Below are 13,348 nucleotides of genomic sequence, written 5' to 3'. Positions count from 1 at the left end.
CAAGATATTGACAGTGAGCAATTCAGTGATGTCATTGAATGTCAAAATGCAGTGGTTAGACTGTCTCTTACTGGTGATGGTCAAAGCCTGCCATTTGAGTGGTGCAAATGTCACTTGCCACTTGTCAGCCCAAGTCTGGATATTGTCCAGAGTTTAGCTCAAACAGTAGAGCGCTTGCTTGGCATGTGAGAGGTAGTGGGGTCAATGACTGCATTCTCCAGTCCCTTATAGGCAACACAGTTGCTCAAAGCACCAGCGACCTGGGTTCGATTCCAGTCTCGGGCAACTGTCTGTGTGGAGTTTGCCTGTTGTCCCCAAGTCTGCATGGGTTTCCTCTGGGTGCTCTGGTTTCCTCTCACAGCCCAAAAATATGTTGGTTAGGTAGATTAGCCATGGGAGATGCAAGGTTTACAGGGATAGGGTAGGATACTCTTCCTAAGATTGGTGTGGACTTGTTGGGCTGAATGGCCTGTTTCCACACTGTAGGGATTCCATGGCTATCACTAACACTCTCACTTCAGCTCTTTTGTCCATGTTTGAACCAAGGCTGTAATGAGGCTTGAAGCTGAATGGCCCTGGCGGGACCCACACTGGGCATTGCTGAGCAGGTTCTGCTTGATAGTACGGTTAGTGGCACCTTCCATCACTTTACTGACAATCGAGAGGAGACTGATGGGCGGCGGGTTTGGATTTATCCTGCTTTTTGTGTACCAAACATACCTGGGCAATTTTCTACCTTATTAGGTGGACACCAGTGTTGTAACTGGACTGGAACAGCTTGGCTAGGGGAGCAGCAAGTTCTGGAGCACAAGTCTTTATATTATTGCTGGAACTTTGTCAGGGCCCATAGCGTTTGTAGTAGCTAATGTCTTCAAACATATCTTAATATCACGTGGAGTGACACAAATTGGCCGAAGACTGGTATCTGTGAAGCTGGGAACCATTGGAGGCGGCCGAGATGGATTATCCACCCAGCACTTCTGCCTGAAGATTGCTATGAATGCTTCAGCCTTATCTTTTGCACTGATGTGCTGGGCTCTTCCAGCATTGAGGATGGAGATATTTGTGGAGCCTCCTCCTCCAGTGAGTTGTTTAATTAGCCACCACCATTCACGACTGGATGTGGCAGGACGCAGAGCTTAGACCTGATCTGTTGGTTGTGGGATCACTTAGCTCTGTCTATCACTTGCTGCTTTCGCTGTTTGGCGTGCAAACAGTCCTGATTGGTCCTTCACCAGCTGGTCACATCATCTTCAGGTATGCCTGGTGCAGCTCCTGGCAAGCCCTCCTGCACTGTCCATTGAACCAGAGTTGAGCCCCTGGCTTGATGGTAATGGTTGAGTGGGGGATATGCCGGGCCATGAGGTTACATAGAACATAGAACATAGAAAAGTACAGCACAGTACGTGCCCTTCGGCCCACGATGTTGTGCCGAGGAATAATCCTAATCCAAAAATAAAATAACCTAACCTACATTCCCCTCAATTCACTGCTGTCCATGTGCATGTCCAGCAGTTGCTTAAACGTCACTAATGACTCCGCTTTCATGGCTACCGCTGGCAAACTATTCCACGCGCTCACAACTCTCTGGGTGAAGAACCTCCCTCTGACGTCTCCTCTATATCTTCCTCCTAACACCTTAAAACTATGACCCCTCGTGGCAGTCAATCCTGCCCTGGGGAAAAGTCTCTGGCTATTGACTCTATCCATGCCTCTCATTACCTTGTACACCTCAGTCAGGTCACCTCTCTTCCTCCTTCTCTGCAGAGAGAAAAGTTCGAGCTCAGTCAACTTCTCCTCGTAAGACAAGCCCTCCAGTCCAGGCAGCATCCTAGTAAACCTCCTTTGCACCCTCTCCAAAGCCTCCACATCTTTCCTATAATAGGGCGACCAGAACTGGACGTAATATTCCAAGTGTGGTCTCACCAGGGTTTTGTAGAGCTGCAGCATAACCTCGCGGCTCTTAAACTCGATCCCCCTGTTAATGAAGGCCAAAACACCATGTGCTTTCTTAACAACCTTATCCACTTGGGTGGCAACTTTGAGGGAGCCATGCACTTGAACACCAAGATCCCGCTGTTCCTCCATACTGCCAAGAATCCTGCCTTTAATCCTATATTCAACATTTAAGTTCGACCTTCCAAAATGCATCACCTCGCATTTCTCCAGGTTGAATTCCATCTGCCATTTCTCAGCCCAGCTCTGCATACTGTCAATGTCTCACTGAAGCCTGCAATAGCCCTCGATACTATCAACGGCACCTCCAACCTTTGTGTCGTCAGCAAACATACTAACCCACCCCTCAACCTCCTCTTCCAAGTCATTTATAAAAACTACAAAGAGCAGAGGCCCAAAGACAGAGCCCTGCGCGACACCACTCAGCACTGACCTCCAGGCAGAATACTTACCATCTACAACCACTTTCTGCCTCCTGTCAGCCAACCAAATCTGAATCCAGACAGCCAAATCACCCTGTATCCCATACCTCCTGACTTTATGAATGAGCCTGCCGTGGGGAACCTAATCAAATGCAGATTGTGCTGGAATACAATTCTGTTGCCATTGATGGCCCACAGCACCTCATGGATACCCAGTCCTTGAGTTGCTCAATCTGTGCGAAGCCTGTCCCATTGAGCTCGGTGATAGTGCCACACAACATGATGGAGGGTATTCTCAATGTGAAGGCGGGGCTTCGCCTCCACAAGGACCGTGCGATGGTCACTCTTACCGATACTGTCATGGACAGATGCAACTGCAGCTGGCAGATTGGTAAGGATGAGGCCAAGTGTGTTTTTCCCTTTTGTTGGTTCCCTCACCACCTGCCGCAGACCCAGTCTAGCAGCTATATCCTTTCGGACCCGACCAGCTCGATCAGCAGCACTGCTGCCAAGCCACTCTTGGTGGTGGGCATTGAAATCCCCCACCCAGAGTACATTTTGTGCCCTTGTCATCCCCAGTGCTTCCTCTGAATGTTGTTCAGTATGGAGGAGTACTGATTCATCAGCTGAGGACTCTTTGCATTTGGAATTATTTTTGTTCACTGTTGTTGATTTGAAGTGGGTTGCTCCTACTGCCTTCATGTCTTTCCCAAGGGAATGAAACAATCATTGGTTGACATTGTTGAGGAAGAAATTTCAAGGATATAAATTATGCCAAGTTATTATATAACTGGCCGACGACCAAATCAGCAATGAATAATACAGGAGAATGAAGTAGAGTGATCTCCGCTCTGTACAATTGTAGAGAATAGGCGACAGTGAATGTGATGATCAATTGTCTATCTTTGATAATGTGAGTCTGCTTACTACTGGTGCTGATGCTGTTTGATTTGTTCACCCTGGGTGTAGACTCAGGAAAAAGATGAATATTTTCATGTTGTTTCAGATAATTCCATTTCAAATGAAGTACTTAGTTTTAGCAAAGCTAGGAAAGTTGTATTCAGTTGTTACAGAGATAGTAGGAACTGCAGATGCTGGAGAATCTGAGATAACAAGGTGTAGAGCTGGATGAACACAGCAGGCCAAGCAGCACCAGAGGAGCAGGAAAGCTGATGTTTAGACCCAAAACGTCATCTTTCCTGCTCCTCTGATGCTGCTTGGCCTGCTGTGTTCATCCAGCTCTGCACCTTGTTATCTCATGCATTCAGTTGTTCTGTGTTTTATAATGTGAGCTGTTTGCTATTCATACTCACTGTTTGATTAGTTAAAATGGAATTTGGGAGAAGTACACAGTTCAAGGAAAGATACTAGAGTTGGTGTATGAACTAGACAGGTGGATAAAATCTGTTACACACATAGAAATGGAAACAGAAATTGCTGGAGAAACGCAGCAGGTCTGTCAGCATCTGGTGAGAGAGAAACAGTTAATGTTTCAGGTCTAACGACCCTTCCTTAGAAGCCAATATTACCTCTGCATTACTCTGACAACAGCGAGTCTGAAGCTGTTTACATCACTACCTGCATTTTATTTCTGTTAGTTACTCTGGGAAGAGATATGCACCAAGCTGCAGGTTCACCCTCACCTGTTTGACACTATCACAGAGTCTAAATGACCTTGCCAATGGTTTTTTAAATTAGATTTTCTATGAAGCAATCAATCTTCAGTTAAGACCAGAATGGGATAAATTTTCAGCTCCCAAAATATAATCTCACCCATTTACTATCGTGTGACAATTCCTGCTTTGTAATAAGTCTTAATTTCAAATGTCATTCCACAGTCATGCACTGGATCCAAAACCATTCGGTTCAGTTCAATATGCCTCAGGTCCAACATGCCCAGAGTGCCTGTGTTGGAACAACATTATTTTGCTATCAATCCCATTGGAGTAATTGAATAACAGGTATATAGTAAAGAAATGGAAAATAAACAGTCACTGAATCAATCCTTCTTTTGCTTTGATTTTGTCATTCACTGGCTGTGATGACCTTTAGCCATCAGGCCTGTACTGGCTCTCTCAGCTTCCACTATGGCAGCCCTGTGTATTTTTCCAGATTGTTCTTCAACCATGTAAAGGGAATCTGAATAAAACCCAAAAGAATTGTGGATGCTGTAAATCAGGAACAAAAACAGAAGTTGCTGGAAAAGCTCGGCAGGTCTGGCAGCATCTGTGAAGGAGAAAACAGAGTTAACGTTTCGGGTCCGGTGACCCTTCTTCAGATTTGATGGTGTGGCTGGGAAAATGTCAGTGTATATGCAGAAAATAGGGAGGTGGGTGGGGTAGGGAGTAAACGGTAGGATAGAGCCCAAAGAGAGAGACAGACAGTTGGACAGACAAAGCAGTTGCTAACCATCAGGCTGGGAGGGTGAACAGTTGTTAATGGGGGCTGTTAGTGACTAACAACAGGGAGTTGTGTAATGGCAGGCTATGTGGTAACATGTGGAAAGGAATCTGAAGCCAGTATCATAGAGAGGGGCAGTGAGGGAACTGTGAAGCTGAGTCGTGAATACAGATGAACTGGATGGAGCTTAATGTAGTCTCCGAAATTAACCCTTTAACCTTAACCTTCTACAAACAATTGTAACGACGACCCCAACCATCACCCAGCTGATGATTGACTCTGCCCAGCAGGATGGTGGGGTTGATTTGGCGGGGGAGGTGGGGGGTGGGGAATGGTGTAGAGCAGTGGCATCAGGGTAGAGAGGTATAAGATTGTGGGTGGGGAGTCGGAATGCCTGCTTTATACTCTGGCTCTATAAGTTTACCAGTTGTGCTGTCATGTCTTTTGGGCTGTACTGTCAAAGTTTCCGGAGAGGAATCTCCTTTATGGAATTTCAGCACTTCAAGGCTCTGTCAACGTTTTAGGACCTGAGTGACTATTGTTTAAAGAGTTTTCTTGTTCATTCAGACAAAGCCTGAGAGAGACGACAATGGGGCTGGAACTGAACCAGGCATCCAGTATTTCCGTTGTGGCTCAGTAATTCCCAGGAGTGTCAGGATCTTGCTCTGAATGGGAGTGATTGGAACCCATCCCACCTGATGGTAACTGGGTTCATACCCCGGACAGTTAAGAACAAAATTGAATGGAAGCTTGAACCTCATGCAATCTGCCCACTCTGCTGCCTCAGAGGTCATGTTAAAATGATCTGCTTAATATGTGAAAGGAGGTCCAACCTGATAATGGCCACAAGTTCCCTCTGCTAAAGACATGAATGAGCCAATTTGAGTTTTGTCATAATCCACCAGTTCTAAATGGTCATTTTATTTCCATTGACAAATAATCTATTTTGTTATTTGCGGTGGTATATGATTTGGAGTACAGATCTCCAGTTTTAATAAAGTGATAAGATAGAGAGGGAATTTTCATTCATTTAGAGCCTTTCACATCCTCATTCCATGTCTAGTAATTATTGTAAATGTAACAATCAGCAAGGCTGTTTGGAAGAGATGGATTCAGGGACAGGGATGCCATAATGATGTAAATATGTGAATTCGAGTGGGAGGAGGCCATTCATACCCTCAAAGTTACTACGCTATTGGATAAGATCACAGCTGATTTTACCATGACCTCAACATTTTTCTGCCGGTCCCTTTTACTCCCCTTGTTAGTTAAGAATTTCTCCAACATTCCAAAGGTGTCAAAGGGTACAGGGATTTCATCCCATAGCTGCATTCTGTCGAGCTCTGACTTAAATGAGCATCCTCCATTAAAGAGAAGCAACTTATTGATTATTGTTGGGTAGAGCTGGAGGAGCACAGCAGGCCAAGCAGCATCAGAAGAGCAGGAAAACTGGTGTTTCATTAAGGGTCCAGACCTGAAACGTCAATCTTCCTGCTCCTCTGATGCTGCTTGGCCTGCTGTGTTCATCCAGCTCTACACCTTGTTATCTCAGATTCTCCATCATCGGAGTTCCTACTATCTCTTAATGATTATTATGTTTTTTTTTTCCTTTCTCTCTGTGACCAGGAACACTTCACACCTGAATGCAGATTCAAGGAATCAGTATTTGAAAACTACTATGTGACCTACTCATCCATGTTGTATAGACAGCAACAGTCTGGAAGGGGCTGGTACTTGGGACTTAACAAGGAGGGAGAGATCATGAAAGGAAACCACGTGAAGAAAAACAAACCAGCAGCCCACTTCCTCCCCAAACCATTAGAAGGTAATGACTCAAAGATTTTCTTAGTTTTAACTTCAGCTGTGAGCACCTGGAGTGTGGGAAAAGCAATTAACCTGAGGCCAGGTTCATCTTTAATCCAGTCAGTATTCGTTGAGTGGAAGGATTGAATATTGTAGAGATTCCATGGGGGCTACAGTTAAGAGGATCTCTAGGTTGGCATTTTGTTGTTAGGCCAGCACAACATCGAGGGCCGTAGGGCCTGTACTGTGCTGTAATGTTCTATGTTCTAACCTTAGTTACCTGTTTGCTTCCTGTCACCTGTCTGCTTTCTCTTCCAACCCAGAACCTATTCCTTTTCAAATCAAGGAACATCTTGCGCCTCAGTAATCACAGGCAGTTAGGTGTTCCCATCTCGAATGCATGAAAAAGTTCCTCCTGCATTTTCAGGTCAAGTGACCCGAAATGTTAACTCTGATTTCTCTTTACAGATGCTGTCAGACCTGCTGAGCTTTTCCAGCCATTGCTGTTTTTGTGTCTGATTTACACCATCTGTTGTTCTTTTGGTTTTTATTTTGAGTCAGTTTTGTCATCACAGTAATTTTCCAGACACAATCTCATGAGTATCAACTGAAGCTGGTAGGTTACCCTGCATTCTCAGTGAAGTTGTTTGAAGTATTTAACATTGGTCAGGGAGAGCTCCCCTGCCCTTTCTCAAGCACAGATATAGGATCTTCTACTAGCACAACAAATTGTAGTTATCTAGCGCCTTTTGATATAGTAAAATGTCCCATGGTGCATCATAGGAGTACTATCAACTTAGCATTGGGACAGGTGATTACATCTTGGTCAGTAATGATGTGAGCCATAAACCTGAGAGGGAACTCCACAGTTTGGGGCCACGTTCATGAAGCAGACTTCGTCGCTGCAGCAGTTAAAATCCGGGTTTTATAGAGGCCGGAATGAAAGGAGTGCAGATATCTCAGAAAGTTCAGGGGATGACTCATGGCACTGGGAATGTCATGGAGGAAATTGAAAAAAGAATGATTTATTTGATAAATGGAGGTCAGTGAGGATGAAGGTGAGAATTGAGGTAATGTCTCGTTGTTTGTTGAGCTGAAAGTTAAAGAGAGAGGGGGCGGGAAGTCAGGAGTTTTGGAATTGTTGAACCTGAAGGCAACAGAAGCTTTAGCATCAGTAAATCCGAGGCCCTGTAGAAATTTTTAAAGCCTCTTAGACAGCACCTTCCAAACCCACGGCCACTTCCGTTCAGAAGGACAAGGGCAACAGATACATGGGAACACCACCTCCTCCAAGCCACTCACCATCCAGACTTGAAAAAATGTCTCCGTTCCTTCAGTGTCACTAGGCCAAAATCCCGGAATTCCCTCCCTCAGGGATTATGGGTCAATCTACAGCAGGTGGACTGCAGCAGTTCAAGGAGGCAGCTCACCCCCACCTTCTCAAGGGCAGTTAGGGATGGGCACAAATGCTGTCCCAGTGTCTGATGCCCATATCCCACAAATGAATAAAAACATGTTAAGAAGATAAAAGCTGATAACCTCGATAATGGTGTGGATATATGATCAGAACGTATCTTGAGAGAAAATGTAACACTAAGATTCTGAACTCAGTTGATTCAGATTTTTGATTTCTTGGTTTTAAATTTTCTCGTGATTAGTTTATTTATTTACAGGATCAATGTAGTTATTATCATTTGGCCTTGAGAAGATGATGGTGTGGTGTTTTGTTATTGATCTTAGCTGAGATCCGGGGGAGATTTTCGTATTGTTCATACCAGTGTTGCTGGATAACATCGTCATCCTTCCACACAGTAACACCTTGCTGTGAGCAATGGTTATTTTGCACATTTGACTTTGGTTGATAGCTGGCACTGCTGGCTGTGAAATTCTTATGATCAAAATAGTCAGATTCCCAGCACTAAAGTTGCCAAGCAAACAAAGCCTTCCTTTGTTAAAAGAGAATCTGCAGGCTATAATAGATTCTTAACCTCTGACCCAAGAGTATATGGCAGCTCCAAATAAACTTCGAACACTTTTCAAAATACTATATACTCGAACAGGTTCAGAAGCTTCACTTGACACAATGGTAAGCTTATCATTGGATTTCTCAGACTTTTTCTTTCCTCCCTATGTCCTTTATCTCCTCGACCTGTCATTGGCCATTAGCCTTGAATGTTCAAATGCTACTTTTTGACATATTTGTGAACTTGAGTTGTTCTGCCAAGCAATGAAGGCTACCCAGCCTTGCTCTAGTGAGCCTTATATTTCAGTAGAGGAGACAATGATAGTACAGGGACAAAATGAATGGTCTCACAATTCAAAGTCCTGAGCTCTGGCCTGAGGGGAGGTTCAAATCCTACCGTAGGCAGCGAGTGAAACTTAAACTCAATTAATAACTAAATCTAACTAGTCTCTGTAATGATGACCATGCTAATTATGTTTGTTCATTGTAAAACCCCATCTGGATCACAAATGTCCTTTATGGAAGGAAATCTACCATCCTTATATGCTCTGGTCTACATGTGACTCCAGACCCAGAACAACGTGGTTGACTGTGAAATGACTGAGCAATCATTCATGGGAAATTAGGAAATGACAATAAATACTGGCCACCCCAATGACCCAATACCCTGTGAGATATATAAATGATATATCTTTCAGAAAGCACAGTTTTTGTCCCAGGCACATATTGATGCCAATATCATAGATGTGGGGTAAGTGTGAAAAATAGTGTCCATGGAGCATGTCCTAAGATGCTGGTGCTTGGTGTCCAACATAGAGGTCCTTGAGAATAAGCAGCCAGCTGAAGGCACCAGGTACCCGCTTTGTCTTCCACATTGAGAACTAACAATATGTTCTTAGTAAGGTAGAAAGCTGAGTCATCATGAGGCAAGATGATGCTGAACAAGAGTCAGCCCTCTTAATAAGCAGCTTTCCACCTCCTAGTGAGAAATACACCAATACGATTGTCCAAAGTTTAAAAGATGGAGTGCGTTGTTCCCGATATTGAGATGAGCCTCACTCTTCTTCCTGTGCGATTCTGGCACACATCTCCCCACAAACCAAGTCACTCAGGCTTCTATTGGTCTCTGTCAATTGTATACCCATTTATAAAGCTAATTTTGACAGAATTATGGGAGGCATGGATAGAATGGATAGTCAGAGTCTTTTTTTTCCCAGAGTAGAAATGTCAATTACTAGGGGTCATAGGTTTTAGGTAAAAAAAGGCTAAGGTTAAGGGAGGTGTGAGAGGCAGGTTTTTTACCCAGAGGGCGGTAAATGCCTGGAATGCGCTTCCAGAGGAGGTGGTGGAGACAGATACACAGGCAATGTTTGAAAGGCATCTTGACCGAGGCAAAAGGTTTTTAGTTCAGAAAAGCATCACGTGTTCCGTGCGGGCTTGTGGGCCAAAGGGCCTGTTACAGTGCTGTACTGTTCTTTTTCCTTTTTGTTTCTTTATATTTCCATGTGGAAAGATAGTGTTCAGTCAAGTTTACCTTTGGGACAGACACTTTCAACAAACCTACTCTTCAATATTTATTCACCATATTGAGTTGCCAAAGTGTTTACGGAAGTGCAAAAGAATAAATTCCTCCACCTCTGCCACATCTGCTCCCGCGATGAAGCATTCCACTCCCGCACATCCCAGATGTCCAAGTTCTTCAAGGACCGCAACTTTCCCCCCACAGTGGTCGAGAACGCCCTTGACCGCGTCTCCCGCATTTCCCGCAACACATCCCTCACACCCCGCCCTCGCCACAACCGCCCAAAGAGGATCCCCCTCGTTCTCACACACCACCCCACCAACCTCCGGATACAATGCATCATCCTCCGACACTTCCGCCATCTACAATCCGACCCCACCACCCAAGACATTTTTCCATCCCCACTCCTGTCTGCTTTCCGGAGAGACCACTCTCTCCGTGAATCCCTTGTTCACTCCACACTGCCCTCCAACCCCACCACACCCAGCACCTTCCCCTGCAACCGCAGGAAATGCTACACTTGCCCCCACACCTCCTCCCTCACCCCTATCCCAGGCCCCAAGATGACTTTCCATATTAAGCAGAGGTTCACCTGCACATCTGCCAATGTGGTATACTGCGTCCATTGTACCCGGTGTGGCGTCCTCTACATTGGGGAAACCAAGCAGAGCTTTGCAGAACACCTCCGCTTGGTTCTCAATAGACAACTGCACCTCCCAGTCGCAAACCATTTCCACTCCCCCTCCCATTCTTTAGATGACATGTCCTTCATGGGCCTCCTGCAGTGCCACAATGATGCCTCCCGAAGGTTGCAGGAACAGCAACTCATATTCCACTTGGGAACCCTGCAGCCCAACGGTATCAATGTGGACTTCACCAGCTTCAAAATCTCCCCTTCCCCCACCGCATCCCAAAACCAGCCCAGTTCGTCCCCTCCCCCCACTGCACCACACAACCAGCCCAGCTCTTCCCCTCCACCCACTGCATCCCAAAACCAGTCCAACCTGTCTCTGCCTCCCTAACCTGTTCTTCCTCTCACCCATCCCTTCCTCCCACCCCAAGCCGCACCTCCATCTCCTACCTACTAACCTCAGCCCACCTCCTTGACCTGCCCGTCTTCCCTGGACTGACCTATCCCCTCCCTACCTCCCCACGTATACTCTCTTCTCCACCTATCTTCTTTTCTCTCCATCTTCAGTCTGCCTCCCCCTCTCTCCCTATTTATTCCAGAACCCTCACCCCATCCCCCTCTCTGATGAAGGGTCTAGGCCCGAAATGTCAGCTTTTGTGCTCCTGAGATGCTGCTTGGCCTGCTGTGTTCATCCAGCCTCACATTTTATTATCTCAGATTCTCCAGCATCTGCAGTTCCCATTATCACGAATTAATTCAATCTGCTTGCTCAGTTCCACACAAGCTAAAACAAAAGTAAGATTGATATAGAAATTACAAAGTAGAAAGAGGCCGTTTGACCGAATGATTCTCTGCAAGCCTTTATTCTCTACTCAACCCATTGTTGGAATTTGGTTCCCTGCTCATTTCCAACAAGCTACTCATTTACCCTTTCCTCAACCCTAACCATAAATCACTAACTACAGGCTTGACATAAAGTCAGATTCCATTCTATCTTCTGTTGAAACAGGCCATTCAATGTGGGAAAGTGTGAGTTTATGCCATTGGACATGAAGAATAGAGGTGTAGACTACTTTGTAAATGGTGTAAATCTTCAGAATCTGCAGCTCAATGGGGTTTGGGAGCCTTAGTTTAGGATTCTCTTTAGGTTAACGTGTTGGTTCATCTGGCAGTTAGGAAGGCAAATACAATGATTGAATTTGATGTGAGTTATTATTGTCATATGTGCCTAAGTACAGTGAAATGTTTTGTTTTACGTGCAGTACAGGCAGATCATAACACACAAAGATCATAATGGTAATTGAACAGAGCAAGGAATACAAAGTTACAGCTGTAGAGAAGGGGCATAAAAAAAATCAACATGAGATTTGAAATTTGAGAGGCCCATTCAGCAGTCTGATAACAGCAGAGAAGAAACTATTCTTGAACCTGTTTGACACATGTGTTTCAGCTTCTGTATCTTCTGCCTGATGGGAAAGGTTGGAAGAGATTGTAACCAGCATGGGAGGGCTACTATTCCATCACAACAGGAAGTGTAGATGGAGTCAATGGATGGGAGGTTGGCTTGTGTGATGGTCTGGGCTGTGTTCCCAACTCTCTGTAGTTTTTTACAGCCCTGGGCAGAGCAGTTGCAGTACCAAGCACCCAGATGGAATGCTTTCTATGGTGCATCCTTAAAAGTTGATGAGGGTCCTTTTGAACATGCTGAACCTCTTGGATGTTAGCATTCTTTTCAAGTGGGTCAGAATACAGGAGCACGGTAGTACTGCTAAGACTACATAAGGCTGTAGTCAGATGGCATTTGGAATGCTGTGAACAGTTTCGGGCCCCTTATCTAAGGCCCCTTATCGGGCCCCTTATCGAAGTGCTGGCATTGGAGGGAGTCCAGAGGAGGTTTACAAGAAAGATGCTTGAGATGAAAGCCTTGTATAATGAGTGGTTGAGGTCCCTGAGACTACTCAGTGAAGTTCAGAAGATTGAGATGGAATCTGATTGAAACTTGCAATATACAAAGAGGCCTGGATAGAGTGGATGTGGAGAAAGTGTTTCCACTTGTAGGATGGACTAGGACCTGAGGGCACAGCCTCAGAGTGAAGGGATGACTCTTTAGAACTGAGATATGGAATGTCTTCAGCCAGAGTGGGGTGACTCTGTGGAACTCATTACCACAGAGGGCTGTGGAGGCCAACCAATGACCATGAATTATTGTCAATTGTCGGAAAACCTATCTGGTTCACTAATGTTTTTTAGGGAAAGAAATTGTCACCATCATCTGCTCTGGCCTACATGTGACTCCAGACCACAACAATGTGGTTGACTCTTAACTGCCCTGTGGGCAATTAGGGATGCACAGTAAATGCTGGCCTGGCCAGTCGTGCTCTCATCCTGTGAATAAACAAAATGTTAAGTTTTTGATTTATTAGGGATAAAGGGTAATGGGGAGAAGAGGAGAATGGGGGTTGAGAAACATATCAGCCATTATTGAATAATGGAGCAGACCTGATGGGCTAAATGGCCTCTTTCTGCTCCTGTATCTTAGAACATAGAACATAGAACAGTACAGCACAGAACAGGCCCTTCAGCCCACAATGTTGTGCCGACCATTGATCCTCATGTATGCACCCTCAAATTTCTGTGACCATATACATGTC

General features: G+C 45.1%; 1 protein-coding gene across 3 annotated transcripts in view; it reads left to right on the top strand.

The window, feature by feature from the left end:
- The window catches only part of LOC125459073 (fibroblast growth factor 13), a 637,504-nt gene that overhangs the window by 611,108 nt on the left and 13,048 nt on the right, over positions 1-13,348 (top strand). For all 3 annotated transcript variants that reach the window (XM_059651317.1, XM_048545017.2, XM_048545015.2), the window contains one exon: positions 6,405-6,603. In XM_059651317.1, coding sequence (XP_059507300.1) covers positions 6,405-6,603 — 199 coding nt within the window. The remainder of the gene's footprint in view (positions 1-6,404; positions 6,604-13,348) is intronic.

This window comes from Stegostoma tigrinum, chromosome 15, assembly GCF_030684315.1.
Source record: "Stegostoma tigrinum isolate sSteTig4 chromosome 15, sSteTig4.hap1, whole genome shotgun sequence".
In the NCBI taxonomy this organism is placed as follows: domain Eukaryota; kingdom Metazoa; phylum Chordata; class Chondrichthyes; order Orectolobiformes; family Stegostomatidae; genus Stegostoma; species Stegostoma tigrinum.
This window is presented reverse-complemented; position numbering and strand designations above follow the sequence as displayed.